This window comes from Dendrobates tinctorius, unplaced genomic scaffold (assembly GCF_039654945.1).
Source record: "Dendrobates tinctorius isolate UK_male_01 unplaced genomic scaffold, ASM3965494v1 ptg000103l, whole genome shotgun sequence".
Classification (NCBI taxonomy): Eukaryota; Metazoa; Chordata; class Amphibia; order Anura; family Dendrobatidae; genus Dendrobates; species Dendrobates tinctorius.
This window is the reverse complement of record NW_027361771.1, coordinates 39,206,694-39,230,128: the sequence shown is the minus strand read 5'-3', so window position 1 is coordinate 39,230,128 and position 23,435 is coordinate 39,206,694. Positions and strand designations below refer to the sequence as shown.

Below are 23,435 nucleotides of genomic sequence, written 5' to 3'. Positions count from 1 at the left end.
CACTACTCACTGTAGTATTACAACCATCCATATGTATGAGCCCCTCACTACTCACTGTAGTATTACAACCATCCATATGTATGAGCCCCTCACTACTCACAGCACTATTACAACCATCCATATGTATGAGCCCCTCACTACTCACTGTAGTATTGCAACCATCCATATGTATGAGCCCCTCACTACTCACTGTAGTATTACAACCATCCATATGTATGAGCCCCTCACTACTCACTGTAGTATTGCAACCATCCATATGTATGAGCCCCTCACTACTCACTGTAGTATTACAACCATCCATATGTATGAGCCCCTCACTACTCACTGTAGTATTACAACCATCCATATGTATGAGCCCCTCACTACTCACAGCAGTATTACAACCATCCATATGTATGAGCCCCTCACTACTCACTGTAGTATTGCAACCATCCATATGTTTGAGCCCCTCACTACTCACTGTAGTATTACAACCATCCATATGTATGAGCCCCTCACTACTCACTGTAGTATTACAACCATCCATATGTATGAGCCCCTCACTACTCACTGTAGTATTACAACCATCCATATGTATGAGCCCCTCACTACTCACTGTAGTATTACAACCATCCATATGTATGAGCCCCTCACTACTCACTGTAGTATTACAACCATCCATATGTATGAGCCCCTCACTACTCACTGTAGTATTACAAACCTCCATGTAAAGGTAAAAATTGCAGCATCGATTGCAGGATTTTACTCAGCCATTCATTTCTATTGGTCCATGGAACATCTGGACCACACTTGGATGACAGAATGGAGTGCATGGAGATTTTTTTTCTTATACTCCACATCCGAGAAACTTGGATCACGCTGTGATCAAAATCTGATCAGAGTTTGATCAGAGTGTGATTAGCATACTCGGCCCAATTTTCTTGGATGAGAGAAAATCAGTAGTGTGGCCCTAGCCTAATGACCATTGATTGATCTTCTTATGGTATTTTCCACAGGTCCGGGAGTGTGAAGAACCACTGGCATGAAATTTACCACTTTGTTGAAAGTCTTACTGAAAAATTCACAAGGTATGTATGAATAACCTGCGATCATACATACAGTGTCTACTAGTGATCCACTCACCTTTCTCATCCTCCAAGCTAGAATTTTTCATAATCTCAGTCCATATTTCTACTGTAATGTGGAGAAATAAGAAAATGTAGGACAATGTTGGGCATGTCGGGTTTCCTTTGGAGATGGAACTATAGCAAATGGGCTTTAGGTTATGTTAATATTGCACTTTTGACACGGGTTAGTGGGTATGTGGCTAAGATTTAGGCCTAACCCCCAACACTTTCGGACACTGCTGAAATGGAGGCTAGACTCTGCCTCAATAAAGTAAATGGCCATGTTGGGGGTTCCTCCCTAATGCTGTTTTTCAGGGTTTCAAACAGAAACCACCACAGAGCCACTGACTTATGGTCAAAATGTAATATGAACATAGTCCTAACACCTTGTTTGCAACCTAGCTGATGAAAATAAACATCTGATCCTGTTACATTTGCCCCTATGTTCCCTTGCAGGAGCGTGCTAAGAGCACTTAAAAGTTAAGTCCTGACGCCCATGTGGACATTCGGCCCAGCGCTCCCTTTTGGTATTGCTGTGCTTGCACTTTTACTTAGTTTACTTTGTACTTGTACTATACTTGCTATGCATAGCTCTAGCCTTAGATGAAATTCTGACAATTTGTATGGAAAAATTAAAGGTTTTACAATTTCTTATGCATTGGTCTGCCACTTGTTTTTGTTTCTATGGGATTTAACTGTTGCAAACCCTAATTTAAAAAGATCAATCTTTATTTATTATCTAAAACCCACCAAGAGGTGGTACGTGCTCTCCACAAAGAGAAACACACTGGTGGGTTTTAGATATTAAATAAAGGTGTATCTTTTTAATTAGGCTTTCCATATGATTCTTCTCCAATAATTGTTACCCTAGGGCTAACATTCAAACATACTTCTTGAGCTAACTGTTGTAAAAAGATAAGGCCGATAGATATTCCTACTTGTATAGACAGCAGGTTTATCGTGCTCAATGCTGTTCCCAAGTATCATATCGTGTCCGTTAACGCTTTGTCCAACTCCCCTGGCCATAAAAAGGTCCAGTATATAGTAACTTCTGTGTGACAAAGGTAGAATGTTTTCCATTTACCACAATATATCCACATGGGATCAATTAATCTGTGAGAACGACAGAGCTATTCCAGCTGGAAGAGCACTTTTTTCAGAAATTCTCATCTGACATCACTGTGGAAGGAAGACATGTTTAACTCTTAGGATGCATACATATAATAATATGATCATGTTTTTATTATAACTATATTTGTTGAAATTTTTTTGCTTGTTTTTTAAACTATAGCCAATATTATAGGCAGACATTTCCTGTCTCTCAGATCTCACTTGTCAGCTTTGCTGTGTAGACTGAGTCAGATCAGCAGAGTGCGAGTTAATGGCAGTTGTTTTGTACTGACGGACAAATATATAAAGCTATATGATAACAACAGTCACTATCCTCATAAATAAGGCTCTGTATTCATCTCTCCTCACTTTCTCAGAAAGAGGCTGTGATAGTATATTGTCAATTCTCTGTTAATACAGTACTTTGCATATTATTGTGTATTGTAGATATTGTGCATAATTCATGCATTCACTGGATTTCCCTGATTTTATGAATCTTTGTGTTTGATACAGTCCAATGCTAAGGATGTCGTTCATTGTCTTCTCCTCCCGGGCTACAACAATCATGAAGTTGACTGAGAAAAGGTAAAGCACTGCTGTGATTGCGGAGCAATACATCCATTCATAGACACTGATTTTACAGAATTTTTGGTTGGCGGTGTGAGATTTACTACTAAAATGGGTTTAATGTTATCCTTCGGTTCTGTGGAACCTAAAAACTGAAATTTGCTTTGATTGATGTTTTATTTCACAAAGTAGGAGCTATGCACTTCAGACTTTGTTTATGGGTCAATATGTCTTAGCAGAAGTTCTGCAAGGGGGGGAAACATTGGGTCAAAGACTTCCACGTGGTGAAATGATGTGGGATACAAAATGTTCTTTCCTGCCATAATTCTGTTTTGTGTTTACTAAATGATTATTGGTGGGTTCCGTTTTAAAAAAAAATCAATAAAAATGCACCTTGTGCTGATTGTTACCATTCATTGTGGTTGTTTTTATGTCCTTCACAGAGATCTTATACGTAAAGGTCTCCAGAAGCTTTATAACGAGGCACCTGGAGGTGACACTTTTATGCATGAAGGTTTCAAAATGGTAACTTAAGCTGTTTTTTAAACTTAAACTTTGTCAAATTGGTACAATTTGGCTCATAATAAGATCTAATGCACATATAACAAAGTTGGTTAAAGGGAATCTGTCTCCCCTTTTTTCAAATATGAGCTGCCGGCACCAACATCAGGGGCTTATCTACAGCATTCTGTAATGCTGTAGATAAGCCCCCGATGTAACCTGAAAGATAAGAAAAAGAGTTAGATTATACTCACCCCTGCGTCCGGGCCAGTCCGATGGGTGTTGCCGTCCGGTCCAGCACCTCCCGTCTTCATACAATGCCGTCCTCTTCTTTCCTTCCTGTCGTGGCTCTGGCACAGGCGCACTGCTCTGCCCTGTCATCGTTAGAAGATGGTAGGCTCCGGAGCAGACTGCTACACCCATCAGACCAAAACCAGACCCGGAACGCCCCTGGGTGAGTATAATATAACTCCTTTTTCTTCTCTTTCAGGTTACATCGGGGGCTTTTCAACAGCATTACAGAATGCTGTAGATAAGCCCCTGATGTTGGTGTCGGCAGCTCATATTCGAAAAAAGGGGTAACAGATTCCCTTTAAGGTCTCCTTCACACGACCTGGTGATTTCTGTACAGGGAAAACCAGTTCTGGTGAGATCCATGTCCGTGTATATGTATGTGACATCCTTGTGCAGTCCGTGTGTCCATGTTTGCTGACCATATGTCTGTGTGTTACATTTGTGTGCCATACACGTGACACGTACCGGCGCCTGGGAACTAACGATACAGTTTGCACTGTTCCCAGGCTCCGCCTGACTGCTGATGACAGCTCTCATCATTACGATAAGAGTTGTATTCAATCCATGGTGTGTACCTCCTGTGAAAATAAATAATTAAATGGGAAAAAAACATGTGGGCTCTCACCAATTTTGATAACCAGCAGAAGGAAAGCCCACGGCTGTGGGCTGATGTTAATGAAGGACAAGGGACAATACCCCATAAGGTTCCCAGGCTATTCATAACAGCTGACAGCTGTTGGCTTAGCCTTTCCTGGTGAATTTACCGGGAACCCCAGAAAAAACAATAACATAGGGTCTCCCTATAAATTCAAACCAGCGAAGACTAAACAGACTGCTGTGGTTTGATATTAATAGCCTGGGAAGGGGTCAGAGATATCCCCCCCCACCAGGTTACCAACATCAACTGTCAACCTTCCCAAAATGGTGCATCCATAAGATGTGCCAAATATGTCTCTTAGCATCGCCCTTCCCACTTACCCTTTGGCGGTGGCAAGTGGGGTAATAGGGCTGAGGGGGTTGATGTCACCTTTGTATTGTCAGGTTGCATCAAGCCCAGAAGTTAGTAATGGACAGGCGTCTATAGGATGCCTATCTATTACTAACCCCATAGTCATATTGTAAATATAAACACAGCAAGAATAAAGTCCTTTACTTTAAATAATACAAAACACCTGGTTTAACACATTTATCTAAAAATAAAAAACACAGTTATACTCACCTTACGCCTTTTCCATTGAAGCTCTTGTCCCCTGTAAAACAGGAAAAAATAAACAACCCTATTCTCAACTTACACCCATTCCATTGAAGCCCTTGTCCCCCTGTAAAAATAGAAAAATAATAAACAACCATGTCCCTCATTCTGTAATCCATCTCAGCGATAACTGCTTTATAACCTAGACGGTGCCAAGATGCGACCATCCAGGCTGAAGAGCAGGATTCAATGAGGTGTTGTGAGCACAGATTCAGTGATGGGCAGTGTTGTTATAGAGGTCACCGCCGGTCATTGAAGCTGCGTTCCCACACTTCACTGTTAGTGGCCCGATGAACTGCGGTGACCTTTAGGAGATCATCGCAAGCACTGAATTTTCTCACAGTGCTTGTGGTATGATATGTAATGAATGGTCTCTGCTCTCCTGATCTCACTGCAGAGCTGTGTGTGGGTACAACTGACACATCTGTAGGTTCCTCTCAGCTTCAGCTTCTATCTCACAGGCAGACAGGTTTGCAATAGTGTTACAATACAGCGAAGCTGTGAGAGCTGCAGAAAATCTGTTTGTTTTGTGACAATTGTGACAGTTCTACTGTTCTGTGTATGTGGATTTCTCTGGAATAAAACATCAGATCACAACTATCAAGGTATCACTCTACTCAGCATGAATATACTTTATATATAGATATTGTAGACAGCTTAGGACTGACAGATGAAATATAAACTGGTTAGTTTATATTTGCTACAAATAAAGTCTCAACGTCTCCTAGAATTCACTCCTATTTTCACGCCATAATCGTCAAGAAGGCATGAACAGTACTAATTAAAAAAATGTTTCTAGTTGTTCACTCATGTATTTTGACATCACGGCTGATACTGAGTATTTTTCACAGGCGAACGAGCAGATCAACCTGGAGAATGGTGGAAGTAAGTTATTGGTATCTATTATGCCCTATTTACTATAAATGGTTATACAAAAATACATACAATCAAGAAAAAAAGAACCACAATTGCTAATGTCTAGCACTAAAAAGACAAAATAAACAGTGCATATGTAGAAGAAAAATGTATTTATGCAACTTATGAGACAAAAGTAGTAATTTCAGGGAGCTTTCAGATGTCTGTACAAATCAGTCTGAGAACGAACCCCAATGCAGTGACAGACAATGGTCTCCTGACCGAAGTGTGACAGCTTAATGTGTTTCTATGAGAATGTCACACATTTTGCTGCTTCCTGTGGTTTCCTCACTGATCAATTGTAAACTTCAGACAGTGAAGTACTCAATAATTAATATTAGTACACCATAAGATGACACAGACACATAAAATTATACCTAATACACACAAGAAGGACTGACAGGGATGTGGTAGGTAGGATCCCCATGTGTTTCGCCGCAGGCTGTGGCTTCCTCTGGGGTGAATTGTAAATTAAAAGCAATGAGGTGCTCAATAAACACTATTAGTATACAATAATACTGTAGCACACTTGGAAATGTAGGCTAGTTGGTGATTATTTTAATAGAACTTAATAACCAAAAGAACTAAAGGGGTTTTCCATGTTTGATTTTTTTGTATTCTTAGGTGCTTCTTGTATGTTAAAGAAAAGAAACGTAGCTGTTACTCACCTCCCATTGCTCCAGCGACACTTCCCCGTGACTCCAGTCTTTCTTGACAGTGGTGATGTTGCAGATATACCATACATGACCGCTGCAGCCAATTGCTTGTTTCTCTGGTGATGCCAGGGTAGTTTGGTCAAAACTGCTGAGCCCAGTAATTGGCAGCAGCGGTCACATGGGCTGTATTCTTGTGAAAAGTGAATGCTAGTCTTCATTTCCTATATGCACATGGGTCGCCATCCCTAGACATGAGCAATAAGTGCTGACTAGACTCTTTTGATTACACATGTGCTTTATTGAAGACATGTTACAGCTATGTTTATTTTCACATAGCACATCAGCATAAAAAAAATCATACATGTACAACCCCATTTAATTAAGCTTTACATAATTATCAAATAATAATAATAAATCAAATAATAATAATAATAACAACTCTGTGCAATATCATTTTTAAATGATGAACACTGGAGCGCAAATAGGGTCTTATCTGGGTTAAAGTTGTTAAGAGAACATGCACAGTGGTGCTCACCTGGTATGGTTGTGTTTAAAAGGGTATTCCCATCTCCAAAGTCCTATCCTAATATGTAGTAGGTGTAATAATAATAATATTATCAAATATCTCCAATTAGAAATGTAGTATAGTTCTTCTGATTTACTTTGTTGCATGGCATTGCAGTAGTTTAGATATCCATGGTTACGACAACAAGCAACTAACTGCCACTACATGTGTGGTCATAACCATGGATACCTAAGCTACTGCAATGCCCTGCACATGGGGTGAGCGACATAGCGAATCAGAAGAACTATACTACTTCTCTAATTGGAGGTATTTCCTAATATTATTGCTTCACCTACTACATACTGGGATAGGATCTTGGAGATGGGAATACCCCTTTAAGGCTGCTGCAGACACACAAAGAGATACATAAGGTAAAAACTGGAAACAATTGGATTAATCTGTGCTGCCATTGAAGAAGAATGAAGAGCCGTATTATCCAAATGTAAGTGGTTTGTCAACGCGTTTCAAGGTTTTCCAACTTCTTCATCATGATATCGTGGTTTATCCCAATGAAGAAGTAATGTATCTTCATTTTTCTTCAACGGCAGCGCAGATTAACCCATTTGTTTCCAGTTTTTATCTTCAAATATAATATTGTGCACATACAATAAAGACAATATAAAAATATAACTATACTTAGAATACTCAAACTAAACATACAGCATGAACATTTCACTAATCACAGATACTTAAGATGATAACGGTGTACTCAGAGGAAAATAGTGTGAGCCATATCAGTAATCATGAATTATGCTAGAAACATAGAAATCCAAAAGGAAATTAAATTAATCGATCTGTGAAATGATGGTTCTAGGGGAACAGTGGAAGCACTGTCATATAGGACGTCCTCCGCCATTATCAATCCAAAATACATGTAAAGTACAGATTTAAAGGTGCACTCCACCTTTAGATGACCACTTCAGGGTTGCATGCACTATCAGTATAGATATATAATATATGGTATATCATAATATGTAGATCAAACTGATCTATACACTACAATATGGATGTATTGGAGCTGTTTATGTCATTGGACACCCATTATTTATATGTATTTGTAGCAGGGGCGGACACAGACTGTAGTGGGCCCCTGTGCAAGAAATCTTTCAGGCCTCCCCCCCGCCCTTCATAGGGCAACAAAGTTATGTAACTTCCGCACCTCTGCCACCTAACGGGCGACTTGTGGCACCGATCCGGCAAGCCCCATTCATTCTTTATCGGGCTTGAGGCCGGCAGCGGCAAGTGCAGTTGTGCTAAATCCGCGTTACATGGTGCCACTAAAATATACAGTGGATATGCTGCATTTTTTAGAGTGGGAAAATCTACACCATGTCAATTTTTGCTGCAGATTTTCCCCACTGTAAATATACTGTATATCTAATATTGAGGCTATGCAGGGCTGGATATAATATCTGTAGGGTGCTGCTGGGCTGTATTAATTATTTGCCAGTTGCAGCCTCCAAATTATATATACAGGCCAGCACAGCCTCCAAATAACATATATATCCCACTAGCCCAGCATTGCCTCTAGTTGTTAATATATACAGCCCAGCACAGCCTCCAAATAAAATATGGTATACAGCCCAGGATAGCCTTCAGTTAATATATACAGCCCAGCACAGCATCCAAATAACATATACAGCCCAGCATAGCCTCCAGTTAATATATACAGTCCAGCAACAGCCTTCAGGTAATATATACAGTGCCCAGCACAGACTCCAGGTAATATATACAGCACAGCACAGCCTCCAGTTAATATATATAGCCCAGCACAGCCTTCAGGTAATATATACAGCCCAGCATAGCCTCCAGGTGATATATATAGCCAAGCATAGCCTCCACTCCAGGGAATATATACAGTCCAGCATAGCTTTAAGGTAATAGATACAGTCCAGCATAGCCTTCAGGTTATATATACAGCCCAAAACAGCGTCCAGGTAATATATACAGCCCAGCATAGCCTCTAAATAACATATATAGCCCAAGACAGCCTCCAGGTAATATATATAGGCACCCCCATTTCCCTTTGTTTCATAATGCTCTCCCCCATATGCGGTCTACTTTTGGCATAGTGCTTCCCGCCCTATGTGCCCCCCCCAGGTTATGCTGCTTCTCCCCATGTGGCCCCCCCAGTTTATGCTGCTTCTCCCCCTATGTGGGCCGCCCGATTCATGTTTCTTTTCCCCCCATGAGCCGCCCCATTCATGAACAGCCAAGCATCTCCCCCAGGGCCCCCCCATTCATGAGCAACCATGCTTCTCCCCAGGGGCCCCCTCATTCATGAGCAGCCAAGGCCATGCTACTCCCCAGGCCAGGGGCCCCCCCATTCATGAGCAGCCAGGCCATGCTTCTCCCCATGCCAGGGGCCCCCCCATTCATGAGCAGCCAGGCCATGCTTCAAGTTCTCCCCAGGCCAGGGCCCCCCATTCATGAGCAGCCAGGCCATGCTTCTCCCCAGGCCAGGGGCCCCCCATTCATGAGCATCCAGGCCATGCTTCAGTTCTCCCCCAGGACGGAGCCCCCTAAAATCATGCCTGCCATGCTTCAGTTCTCCCCCAGGAGCCCCCCAAAATCATGTCTGCCTTGGTCCCAGTCCCTCAGTCCCGCTCAGCTCTGGTACTCTTACCTGGAGCAGGCAGGGCAGGCCTGACCAAGAGGATCCATCCACACTGTCCGCACATTCCTGAGCTGCAGCATTTAGTTATGGGCAGGGGCATGGCACACAGTGACTTCACAGACAGACACACACTGACCTGTGGCTGCAGCCACCATCCAGCCGGCGCCACACGCACATTGAGTGACAGTCAGTCTGTCTCGTCCTCTCCTACCCCACAGCGGCAGCGCAGCACAGCACTGACGCTGATCTCACCTCATGGCTCTCCTCAGGACCCGCAGCGCTGCTCTCCTTCTTGCGCCTCGGCTCCGTGGCGCTCCACATGGCTAATTTGAAATAATTAGCCATGCAGTGCTGGAGGGGCCCCCTCTCCCCCGCGGCCCCTGTTCAATGAATGGACTGCACGGACGTAGGTCTGCTCCTAATTTGTAGCTCATAGATGGGAAATCCCGCTCACTATCATGAAACATGGACTTCTATGCGTTAATACTTGTAGACCTTGTGAGGTGCAGATATATAATGAACCACTGTATGATAAGACAAAACAAACATATAATGGATAGGAAATGTCATTGTCGTGACTGATACTTGCATTTTTACCCTCAGGTAACAGGGCGGCGAGTGTTATCATAGCGCTTACTGATGGAGAACTGCAGCAAAACCAGTTCTACTATGCAGAAAAAGAGGTACATCAGAGACCCTCACCCTCACACGCTCTCATTTTAGCTGTCCGTTTCCATGAGATAACTGACAGCTACTTCTTATGACTCCTCCATACACATGGAAGTGTTCATGTGTTGTCAATGATGGGCAGAGCGGTGAAAGTCCCTGCTACACACCAGTGTTTGCCTTCCGGAGAAAATAGGCCTTATCCTTATCTTCCCTTCCCTGATATTACCTGTCCCTGGAGAGTCACAAGACCCCATACATGTTAGATGGCCGATCCCACCAATATTAGGGTATGTGGATACCCACACGCTGCGGATTCTGCTACGGATCCGCAGCATTTTTGGCCGATCTGCAGCAGTACTGCAGGCATTGTACAGTACAATGTTAGCCAATGTGATTTCAAATCCGCAGTGCACATGCTGCGGATTTTTCCGTTCGGATTTGCTGCGGTTTTAAATCTGCAGCATGTCAATTCTTTCTGCGGTTTCCGCAATGGTTTGACACCTGTTCCATTGTCCGGTGTCAATCCGCAGGGGAAAACCGCTGGTACCTCCGCAGGAAAACCGTAGGTCACTTTACCTGCGGCTTTACACGCAAATCCGCGCAGAAAAATCCGCAGGTGAATCCGCACTGTGTGCACTCACCCTTACAGTGGGGAAAAAAAGTATTTAGTCATCCACCAATTGTGCAAGTTCTCCCACTTAAAAAGATGAGAGAGGCCCGTGATTGGCATCATAGGTAGGCCACAACTATGAGAGTCAAAATGAGAAAACAAATCCTGAAAATCACCTTGTCTGATTTGGCAAGAATTATTTTTCAAATTATGGTGGAAAATAAGTATTTGGTCACCTAAAAACATGCAAGATTTCTGGCTCTCACAGACTTCTGTAACTTCTTCTTTAAGAGGCTCCTCTGTCCTCCACTCATTACCTGTAGTAATGGCACCTGTGAACTTCTTATCAGTATAAAAGACACCTGTCCACAACCTCAAACAGTCACACTCCAAACTCCACTATGGTGAATACCAAAGAGCTGTCGAAGGACACCAGAAACAAAATTGTAGCCCTGCACCAGGCGGGGAAGACTGAATCTGCAATAGGCAAGCAGCTTGGTGTGATGAAATCAACTGTGGGAGCAATAATAAGAAAATGGAAGACATACAAGACCACTGATAATCTCTCTCGATCTGGGGCTCCACACAAGATCTCACCCTGTGAAGTCAAAATGATCACAAGAACGGTGAGCAAAAAATCCCAAAACAACACTGGGGACCTAGTGAATGACCTGCATGGAGCTGGGACCACCGTAACAAAGGCTACCATCAGTAACACACTACGTTGCCAGGGACTCAGATCCTGCAGTGCAGTACATGTCCAGGCCCTTCTGAAGTTTGCTAAAAATCATTTGGATTATCCAGAAGAGTATCGTGAGGATTTTGGTCTGATGAAACCAGAGTCGATCTGTTTGGAAAAAACAAAAGTCGTCGTGTTGGGAGGAGACAGAATGGTGAGTTGCATCCAAAGAACACCATACCTACTGTGAATCAAGGGGGTGACAACATCATGCTTTGGGGCTGTTTCTCTGCAAATGGACCAGGATGACTGATCCGTGTACATGAAAAAATGAATCGGCCGTGTATTGTGAGATTTTGAGTGCAAACCTCCTTCCACCAGCAAGGGCATTGAAGATGAAATGTGGATAGGTCTTTCAGCATGATAATGATCCCAAGCACACTGCCAGGGCAATGAAGGGCTTTGTAAGAAGCATATGAAGGTCCTGGAGTGGCCTAGCCAGTCTCCAGATCTCAACCCCATAGAAAACCTTTGGAGGGATTTGAAAGTCCGTGTTGCCCGGCGACAGGCCCAAAACATCACTGTTCTAGAGGAGATCTGCATGGAGGAATGGGCCAACATACCACCAACAGTGTGTGCCGACCTTGTGAAGACTTAGGCTGTGTGCACACGGTGCGGTTTCTGCTGCGTTTCCGCAGCGGTTTTGCCCCTGCGGAAACGCAGCAGTTCCGCAGACCAATTACAGTACAATGAAACCCTATGGGGTTTCAAAAATGCTGTGCTGACGGGGCGGTTTTTTCCGCGCGGTTTTGCTGCAGTTTACAAACCGCAGCATGTCAATTGTTTGTGCGTTTTCCGCAGCGGTTTCATACCTCTACCATAGTAGAGGTGTGAAACCGCAGGGCAAAACCGCAGACCAAACCGCAGGTCACTTTACCTGCGGTTTTACCTGCGTTTCCGCGCTGAAAAAAACGCAGCGGAATACGCAACGTGTGCACATAGCCTTACTGAAAACGTTTGACCTCTGTCATTGCCAACAAAGGATATATGACAAAATATTGAGATGAACTTTTGTTAATGACCAAATACTTATTTTCCACCATAAGGTGCTAAATAAATTTTGCCAAATCAGACAAGGTGATTTTCTGGATTTTTTTTCTCATTCTGCAGATTCAGTCTTCCCAGCCTTGTGCAGGGCTACAATTTTGTTTCTGGTGTCCATCGACAGCTCTTTGGTCTTCACCATAGTGGAGTTTGGAGTGTGACTGAGGTTGTGGACAGATGTCTTTATACTGATAACAAATTCATACAGGTGCCATTACTACAGGTAATGAGTGGAGGACAGAGGAGCCTCTTAAAGAAGTTACAGGTCTGTGAGAACCAGAAATCTTGCATGTTTTTAGGTGACCAAATACTTATTTTCCACCATAAATCTTGCTAAATCAGACAAGGTGATTTTCTGGATTTGTTTTCTCATTTTGACTCTCATAGTTGTGGTCTGCCTATGATGTCAATTACAGGCCTCTCTCAGCTTTTTAAGTGGGAGAACTTGCACCATTGGTGGCTGACTAAATACTTTTTTTTCGCCACTGTACGCTCTTTGTCTTCTCACTCTCTCTCTCTCTCGTCTTCTCTCACTTTCTCTGAATCTTCAGTTTAGCTTTTTTCTACTATCTCCAAATATACTTATAATTTGTCCATCAATTCTAATATATTGCCCAGTGGATACTGAGGAGAAGCGTGGCATGTGGCACTTTACCTGAACATAGTGATGCCACTGGGAATTTTGACCTCCTTCCTGTCTCTACTGAGCACAAAATGTTTTCCCATAAGCAGGATCTCTTGGACGCTTCTTTTCTTCAGTAATGGCTTCTTTCTTGCCACCTTCCCATAGAGGCCAATGGTATACAAAATTATGGCTGAGGTGTGCCCTGCTTATTTTCAGCCGCAGAACTCTGTAGCTCCTCTGTAGGTGACAGAGGCTTCTCTTACAAGTCTCCATTTTGCTGTGATGTTACGTTTTGAGGGTCGGCCTTGTCTATGTCATGTTTGGGTGTGTGATGCAGCTTTTACAGAATGTGCATACCATTGACCCAACGTTGATCATCAAGCTATTGAAACAGTTGGATATTATTTTGTAGCTTTTCCCATAAATGGATATACTACTATGTCTTTACATATTAGGTTATTTTTTCCTAGATAAAGCCTTTGAAGCACAGGGCTTGAAGGCTTATGCAGGAAGCAGTTTTCATTTTTGGTTACTATTGATAAATAACGAGATTGCAGATTCTCATAGTAGGGTAGGAACAGCGAACAGATGGAATATCCAAACAGGCATGAGATCGTTAGCAGCACCTATCAAAATGGGCCACCTCTACTGATAAAGACTGGTCTACTCTAGGTCATCTTAAAAGACCGGTGTTTATTTAGATAATTCTGTATAAGATATAATATGGAGTAGCTGAGATCAGTCACACTATCTGTGGATATTGTATTTTATAGGCGGACAGAGCGCGCAGTTTGGGTGCTATTGTTTACTGCGTGGGAGTAAAAGACTTTAATGAAACACAGGTAAGTACAGCTACTATTGCTGTTGCTACTACTACTCTCACTGGTACTGTTGACTACTACTACCACCACTACTACTGCTACTGCTACAGCTACTACTGCCACCACCACTACTACTCCTACTACTATTAATGCTGCTATAACTGGTACTAACAATACTACTTCTACTACCACTACTACTAATGTTGCTGCTGCTACTACTACTGCTGCTGCTACTACTACTGCTGCTGCTACTACTACTACAACTACTACAACTGCTACAACTGCTACTGCAGCTGCTACTACTGCTACAACTACTACTACTGCTACAACTACTACTGCTGCTGCTACTACTGCTACAACTACTACTACTGCTACAACTACTACTGCTACAACTACTACTACTGCTACAACTACTACTGCTACAGCTACAACTGCTACAACTACTACTACAACTACTACTGCAGCTATTCCTACTACTGCTACAACTACTACTACTGCTACAACTACTACTACTGCAGCTACTCCTACTACTGCTACAACTACTACTGCAGCTATTCCTACTACTGCTGCAACTACTACTACTGCTACAACTACTACTACTGCTACAACTACTACTACTGCAGCTACTCCTACTACTGCTACAACTACTACTGCTTCTACTATTACCGTTACTGCTGTTACTACCACTAGTACTACTACCATGGCCATGTGGTTACGTTATACCCTTTGTGACTGTACCTGTTATTACCCTGTTTGCCCATTCATTTTCATTATGACTCTACCGTCTTAACCCTTCAGTACCTGGATTTCTATCTCTGTAATTAATGACCAATAGCCTCTGACGGTCTGTTGCCATTGAAGTGCATTGTGAAAAGGATTCTGGTTTCTGCTGGTATTATTATAACACTATATGAGAGTATTACAAGGCATTGTATGGCAGTCAGTATCATCTGAACATTGAGTAGCGCTTTTTCTTTCACAACAGGAATGGCACTATTTTGTGGGCAATGCACGGTAGTGTTATAAGGGCAATGTATGACACTGTGATGTGGGCGATGTATGGCAGTATAAAGGTAATATTCAGACAATGTACTGCAGTCTGTTTACGCTACGCACTTTATATGCAGCAATTGTAAGAGCTGGCACTGTGCCCTTTCTTAAATTAGATGTAACATTTATAGAAGTGACAGGGTGCTAGCTTCTCTACGCCACAAAATCCCTACGACCATGCTTCCATATACAATTTGTTGCACATTTCGACTCCCTTTGGATTCCGCTGCAGGAGTCCCCTTGCTGCTCATTTGTTCCCATCTTGTATGATGTGCTTTCATTCCACGTTACATTAAATAGATCCTCAAGTCTGAATCCATGATCTGAAGCAGAGGGACAGACGGCCGAGGGCAGTGAGGCAGATTTACATGGACACAGACAGGATGGAAGCAGCCAGGCTGTCATAAGCCAATATGTGCAGCAGGGACACTGAGGGCAGGATCTGATTATACATACGAATGGACTATAGCGCTAATGTCACTACCGCCACATTATCCACAATTATTATTACACCTGTGCGGAAACACTACATGGTCACTTTAAACTAAAACCAAAGTAGATCAAGATTGTTTTTGCTGTAAAAGCTTTATTTTCTCCATTCATTGGATTTTCCCAAAAGATCTTTTAAAGAGAATCTCTCACCAGGTTTTTGCTACCCCATCTGAGAACTGCATAATGCTGGAGCAGAGACCCTGATTCCAGTGATGTATCACTTTCTGGGCTGCTTGCTGCAGTTTTGATAAAACCACAGTTTTATCCTACTCAGATCTACCAGTTCTCCAAGTGCTGAGCTCTATATAACCCTGTTCACACCTCTGATTGGCTGCTTTCTGCGTACACTGTGCATCAGCAGAAAGGTGCCAATCAGTGGAGGGAGCGGGGTTATACAGAGCTGTTTTACATAGAGGACTACATGGCAGTGGGTTTACTAGTCGTCTAGTGATGATAATATCCTACTGATAAAAAAGTGATTTTATCAAAACTACAACCAGCGGTCCACTAAGTTATATATCACTGGAAACAGAGTCTCAGTCTCTACATTATGCTGTTCTCATATTAAGTGGCAAAAATCTGATGATAGATTCCCTTTAAATACGCCTTTTTTATCTGATGTAAATGATGCTGTTTTTTGTTGTTATTTCTGCTGCACATCTCCATTCTTGAGATACGGCTTTCTCTTCCCTCTATTTAAAGGGGTTGTCCAGTAAAAATTGATAAGTCTGCAGTCTCTCTGTGTGACTGCAGACTTATGAATCCCCCAATGCACGCTCTGTGTGCTACAGGGGTTCACTGGTTTCAGAGCTGGGACCGGAGAGTATATATAAGTTACAGTATACATACTCCCGGCCTGAGCCCTTCAAATGGGTGTGGCCTCCCTCCATACACTTGTTCCCCGAATAGAGATGAGGCCACCTAGTCTGCGTGTCCAACTAGAAGGTTCGGCCTAGCTCTTGGCCTGGAGTATGTATAATACATATACCACCGCTGTTCCCGGCTCTGAAACCAACAAATCCTTGTGGCCCACAGTGCGTGCTCTGGGGGGATTCACAAGTCTGGAGTCACACAGAGTGACTGCAGACTTATCTATTTAGACCAGACAACCCCTTTTTACCCTGAAAGAGAAGAAAAAGGAGTTATATTATACTCACCCAGGGGCGGTTCGGGTCCGGAGGGAGTCGCTGACCTCTACCGGCGCCTGCGCACTCCAGGACTCTGCTCTGCCCTCAACAGTGCGCCTGCGCCGTAGCCACGACGGGCAGGAGAGAAGACGTCACCGCTAGAAGATGGGAGGCGACGGACCGGACTGCCCCTGGGTGAGTATAATATAATTCCTTTTTCTTCTCTGGGTACATTGGGGGCTTATCTACAGAATTACAGAATGCTGTAGAGAAGCCCCTGATGGCGGTGCCAGCTTATAGGCAGAAAAATAGGTGACAGATTCCCTTTAAGTCTAACCTTTAGAGCTATGGGGGTGTGGTCCTCAAGAAGACTGCCATAGAGATTTGAGTATCATGCCCATTTGACTCAAAAGGCTAGATATATATACAGGGAAAAAGGTCCATATCTCAGAAATGGAGAGCAGCAAGAACGAAAGGTGAGCTATGCCAGATTCAGGAAAACAGCGAGTAAAAAAAATAATATTTATAGCAATTGATAGATCTTCAATGAAATATTGATTATATATTCCATAAATCTGATTCTATATCTGTGGTCATGACCTCACCTTCCGTTATGTACTGATATATCTACCTTACATGGCAGAAGTCTTCATATTTCCAGCTCAATAAGCAAAATAGGCCCAACATCCTGTCCAACATATCAAGCCCCCTTTAAACATGGCCACTGTTCCCACCATAACTTTCGTCTGCTTCTTAATACAAATGAGAAAATTGATCCGATGGCCTCCTATTGGTATAGTACGGTGCCCAGTGGTGTCAGTTGCATGCAGCGTTTTTCTATCTAAATATGGATGCCTGCTGTGTCAATGTGCTCGGAGCTGATATGTGAACCCAACAGATTTACTTACAAGCTGCTTATGTAAAATAATATTACCAGTTACACCTGCAAATGATACTACCGAATAGTGCTCACATAACATACGGAATGCCCATGCAATACTGCTATCCAGTGCCTGTAGGAAGCTTATTGTCCAAATAATACTGCTATACTATGCCGTAATAATATGTCCACACTGTGTCTGAATATTGCTGCCATATAATGCAAACATAATACACCCATACAATATCCAAATAATTATGCCATATAATATCTATTACTTCTCACAAAAGGTGTCCATATATGAGCATTACTCATACTCCACAAAATACTGCCATATGGTGCAGAAAATAATAATCAAAAATTCAAATAATATAAAAACATATAAGACTGCAATTAATTTCCCAGATATTACCACCATACTGCGTTAGATGTTACCTATGTTTAGATATGAAGGTGAATTTGAATCTTTGGGGTCCCTAGGAAACTGATCCCTAAGCAACTGTCTAGTTTGCCATGATCTAAGACCACCATAATCAGGAATAACGGGACACCGCTGGACTGTATAGAAGCAGAACGTTTCGCATATTCCATGTTCTTTTTTTTTAGTGACGCTGAATTACCAAGATCGAGAAACTGGTAGAATATGTAGAAAAAAAAATTGTAATTTTCATTAACAAGTTCTTAATGAGGTCTCCATCTGTCCCCCAGCTCTCTACCATTGCGGACACCCTCGACCATGTGTTCCCAGTGACTGGTGGATTCCAGGCTTTACATGGAGTTATTGACTCAGTGAGTATACCTTTCTATTGGCTGTCTGTAACAGAACTAGAAATGGCTGACCCCCAAAGCAAATGATCTAAAAACTCAAATAATGATAGGAACCACCAAGGTAGTGTGTTATCATGATAAGTAGAAATATACCTGGAAGTATACATAGAAAACTTATCCAATGGAGAATGCACGGATCAAAGCTATATGTCATTATCAAGGAAAAGTCCAGAAAGGGAAAAATAAGGAAAAACAGCAATTTATTGGATCATTAGAAAAGATTTACCGACAACTTTCCTACGCGTTTCGCACCATGATGGTCTGAGTCTATACTGTAAGTAAGATCATCATTGTTTGAAACACGTAGGAAAGTTCCTGGGAAATCTTCTTCTACTAAGCTTTTATAATCTAACTTGTTTTTTCTTATGTTTCCCTTTCTGGGCGAGTTGGCAGATACTTTATATATACGGACTTTTCCTAGAAGTGTACATGTATACACATTGTGATATCTGTGATGGCATAATTAGTAGGACTTTATAAAAATACTGTAAGACCCTAATAGTTCTGGCATGACCCACTGACCACTAATCTCATAGCTATGCCACTGTGTAGGAAAAGAACCTGACATTGCGGAAATAATGTCCATCTGTCATTTAAAAGGAACGTATCATAAATTGAATCTGAGTTTTAGTGTTATATACTGTATATATACAGGTGCATATCATGTTAGAATATCATCAAAAATTTAATATATTTCAGTTCTTCAATACAAAAAGTGAAACTCATATATTATAGAGAATCATTACACACAGAGTGATCTATTTCATGTGTTTATTTCTGCTAATGTTGAAGATTATGGCTTACAGGCAATGAAAACCCAAAAGACATTATCTCAGTAAATTAGAATACTTTATAACACCAGCTTGAAAATGATTTTGAAATCCGAAATGTTGGCCTATAATAATAATAATAATAATAATAATAAATTTTATTTCTATAGCGCCGACATATTCTGCAGCACTTTACATTTCAGAGGGGACTTGTACAGACGATAGACATTACAGCATAACAATAATGACATAGATCATAACAGATACCAAGAGGAATGAGGGCCCTACTCGCAAGCTTACAATATATGAGGAAAAAAGGGAGACACGATAGGTGGGTGGTAATAATTGCCCTGATTGTATGGACCAGCCATAATGTTAAGTGTGTAACAGTACAGACTCGGAGGGCTAATGGATGCATAAAGCATGTGGGAACATGATGCGGGGAACCTGGTTATGATAAAAACTTTTGGCTGTGCCACATAGGGATAGATTAGGTTAATGTGTTGAGGCGGTAGGCCAGTCTGAATAAATGAGTTTTCAGGGCACGCTTAAAATTGTGGGGATTGGGGACTAATCGTATTGACCTGGGAAGTGCATTCCAAAGAATTGGCGCAGCACGTGTAAAGTCTTGGAGACGGGAGTGGGAGGTTCTGATTATTGAGGATGCTAACCTCAGGTCATCAGCAGAACGGAGGGCGCAGGTAGGATGGTATACTGAAACAAGGGAGGAGATGTAGGGTGGTGCTGAGCCATAAAGAACTTTGTGGGTGAGGGTAATAAGTTTGTACTGGATTCTGGAGTGGATGGGTAGCCAGTGTAATGACTGGCACAAGGTAGAGGCATCGGTGTAACGATTGGCGAGGAATATGATCCTGGCAGCAGCATTCAAGACAGATTGGAGGGGGGAGAGTTTGGTAAGAGGGAGACTGATTAGAAGAGAGTTACAATAGTCGAGGCGAGAATGAATAAGAGAAACAGTAAGAGTTTTTGCAGAGTCAAAAGTAAGGCTGGTTTCACATTTGCGTTTTTTAGCGCTGGAAAAAAACGCATACCTGCGCATGCGTTTTTACCCCTATATTTAACATGGGTGCGCATACCTGCGCGCTGGTAAGCGCATGTATGCGATTTTCATGCGCTGCGTTTTTTTGGGGTGTGCGTTGGTATTTTCCAGACGCAGCATGTTGCATTTTTTGGCCCTGCAAAAAAGCGCATGCGCACATATGCGCACGTTTTGCGCTAAAAATGGCCATTATAGCCTATGGATGCGCATATGTGCGCACTGGCATGCTCATGTATGCGTTTTTTTGCATATGCGTTTTTTTTTTTTAACCATGGAATTTAGGGGTTTGGGTTAGAGTTAGGGTTAGTTAAGGGGGTTTAGGGTTAGGGTCAGGGTCAGGGTTAGGGTTGGGGTTTGGGTCAGGGTTAGGGTTAAGTATGGTTTGGTTAAGGGTTAGGGTCAGGGTTAGGGTCAGGATTAGGGTTAAGTATGGTTTTGTTAAGGGTTAGGGTCAGGGTTAGGGTTAGGGTTAGGGTCAGGGTTAGGGTTAGGGTCAGGGTTAGGGTTAAGTATGGTTTTGTTAAGGGTTAGGGTCAGGGTTAGGGTTAGGGTTAGGGTCAGTGTTAGGGTTAGGGTCAGGATTAGGGTTAAGTATGGTTTTGTTAAGGGTTAGGGTCAGGGTTAGGGTCAGGGTTAGGGTTAGGGTTAGGGTCAGGGTTAGGGTTAGGGTTAGGGTTAGGGTCAGGGTTAGGGTTAAGTATGGTTTTGTTAAGGGTTAGGGTCAGGGTTAGGGTCAGGGTTAGGGTTAGGGTCAGGGTTAGGGTTAGGGTTAGGGTTAGTTAGGGTTTAGGGTTTGGGTTAGGGTTAAGTATGATTTGGTTAAGGGTTAGGGTCAGGGTTAGGGTTAGGGTCAGGGTTAGGGTTAGGGTTAGGGTCAGGGTTAGGGTTAGTAAAGTCATGGTTTGGGTAGTGTGAGGGGCCACCTAAAAATGTTGGAAAAAAACGCAAACGCGGTAAAAACGCACTAAAAACGCATACAAACGCATAAAAACGCTGCGTTTTTTTCATGCATGCTCATAAAAATGCTTGAAAAAAGCGCAGCAGTTGTATGCTTATGTATGCGTTTTTTCAATGCGTTTTTTTGCGGGAAAAACGCGCTGCCAAAAAAAGCAAGTGTGAAACTAGCCTAAGAAAAGGTCGAATTCTAGAAATGTTTTTGAGGTGCAGATAACAAGAGCGAGCCAGTGATCGTATGTGGGGGACAAAGGAAAGTTCGGAGTCAAGCATGACCCTAAGACAGCGGGCATGTTGCTGGGGATTAATAGTGGAACCACACACGGAAATGTCAATGTCGGGTATAGGTACATTAGTAGCGGGAGGAAACACAAGGAGTTCAGTCTTTGACAGGTTCAGTTTCAGATATAGTGAGGACATGATGTTAGACACAGCGTTTAGACAATCGCTGGTGTTTTCTAGAAAGGCAAGTGTGATGTCAAGAGAAGAAGCATATAATTGGGTGTCATCAGCATAGAGTTGGTACTGGAAACCAAATCTACTGATTGTTTGACCAATAGGGGCAGTGTTCAAAGAGAAGAGGAGGGGGCCTAGGACTGATCCTTGAGGAACCCCAACAGTAAGGGGAAGGTGAGAGGAGGAGGAGCCAGCAAAGATACAGTAAAGGAGCGGTCAGAGATAGGAAGAGAACCAGGAGAGAAAGGTGTCCTTGAGGCCAATGGAATGGAGCATAGTGAGGAGGAGCTGATGATCCACAGTGTCGAATGCTGCAGAGAGATCCAAGAGAATTAGCATGGAGTAGTGACCATTTGATTTAGCTGTTAGTAGATCATTAGAGACTTTAGTGAGGGCAGTCTCAGTAGAGTGTAAAGAGCGGAAGCCGGATTGGAGAGGGTCGAGAAGAGAGTTATCAAAGAGATAGCGGATCAGACGGACGTGGAACAGGCGTTCCAGGAGTTTAAAGATGAAGGGAAGATTAGAGACAGGTCTATAGTTAGCGGCATAGTTTTGGTCGAGGGATGTTTTTTTAAGTAGTGGATGTATGACGGCATGCTTAAATGAGGAGGGAAAGATAACAGAAGAGAGAGAGAGGTTAAATATTTTAGTTAGGTGAGGGGTGACAGCAGAAGAAAGGGGCTGGAGTAGATGTGACGGAAATGGGTCACTGGTGCAAGTGGTTGGGCGAGAAGATGCGAGGAGCCTGCTTACTTCTTCTGTGACTGGTTCAAAATCAGAGAGTGAGCTAGATGCAGTGAGGGAGGGAGGACAGTGCATGGTATGAGGTGATTGGGACATAATTTCCTGTCGGATCTGGTCAATTTTTTCTTTGAAGTAATTGGCCAGATCGTCAGCTCGAAGCTGCGTGGTTGGGGTCTGTACTCTTGGGTTGAGTAGAGATGAAAAGTGTCAAAGAGACGTTTAGGGTTATTGGACAGTGAGGTGATGAGGGTGTTGAAATAGGTTTGTTTTGAGAGGTGAAAGGCAGTGTTGTATGTTCGAAGCATAAACTTATAATGGATGAAATCTTCGGGTAGGTTGGATTTTCTCCACAGACGTTCGGCGCACCTGGAGCACCGCTGCAGGAAACGTGTTTGCAGGGTGTGCCAGGGTTGTCGCCGTCTGTGTTGTGGTGTTCTATGTATAGGAGATGCAAATTCATACAGGGCACTTTGAAGTGTTTCATTGTAATGCTTCAATGCAGAATCAGGACATGAGAGGGAGTAGAGAGGGGCCAATGAAGACTGCAAGTTCTTAATAAGTTTCTGGGTGTTAATGGCTTGTATGTTTCTATAACTATGGACAGTGGGGGTGACCTGACCAGCCTGGCAGTTCTTGATAGAGAATGAAAGAAGGTTGTGGTCAGAGAGCGGGAGAGGGGAGTTTGCAAAATCATCCACTGCACAAAGCCGAGAGAAGACCAAGTCGAGGGAGTTTCCGTCTTCATTCGTTGGAGAATTAGTAAGCTGCAAAAGGCCAAACGAGGAGGTTAGAGATAAAAGGTGAGTAGCAGATGGGGAGAGGGGAAGAGCAATGGGGATGTTGAAATCGCCCATGATGAGGGTAGGGATGTCACAGGAGAGAAAACGTGGAAGCCAAGTGGCAAAATGATCCAGGAACTGATGGGAGGGGCCGGGAGGATGATATACTACCGCCACTCGCATGGAGAAGGGGGTGTAGAGTCT

At 42.8% G+C, this 23,435-nt stretch overlaps 1 protein-coding gene across 1 annotated transcript in view; it reads left to right on the top strand.

Moving 5' to 3' along the window:
• Positions 1-23,435, top strand: part of LOC141100063 (anthrax toxin receptor 1-like) — a 108,809-nt gene that overhangs the window by 31,898 nt on the left and 53,476 nt on the right. Inside the window, exons 2-8 of the mRNA XM_073588257.1 lie at positions 996-1,067; positions 2,730-2,801; positions 3,227-3,308; positions 5,682-5,715; positions 10,187-10,266; positions 14,044-14,112; positions 18,349-18,429. Of these exons, the coding sequence (XP_073444358.1) occupies positions 996-1,067; positions 2,730-2,801; positions 3,227-3,308; positions 5,682-5,715; positions 10,187-10,266; positions 14,044-14,112; positions 18,349-18,429 (490 nt within the window). The remainder of the gene's footprint in view (positions 1-995; positions 1,068-2,729; positions 2,802-3,226; positions 3,309-5,681; positions 5,716-10,186; positions 10,267-14,043; positions 14,113-18,348; positions 18,430-23,435) is intronic.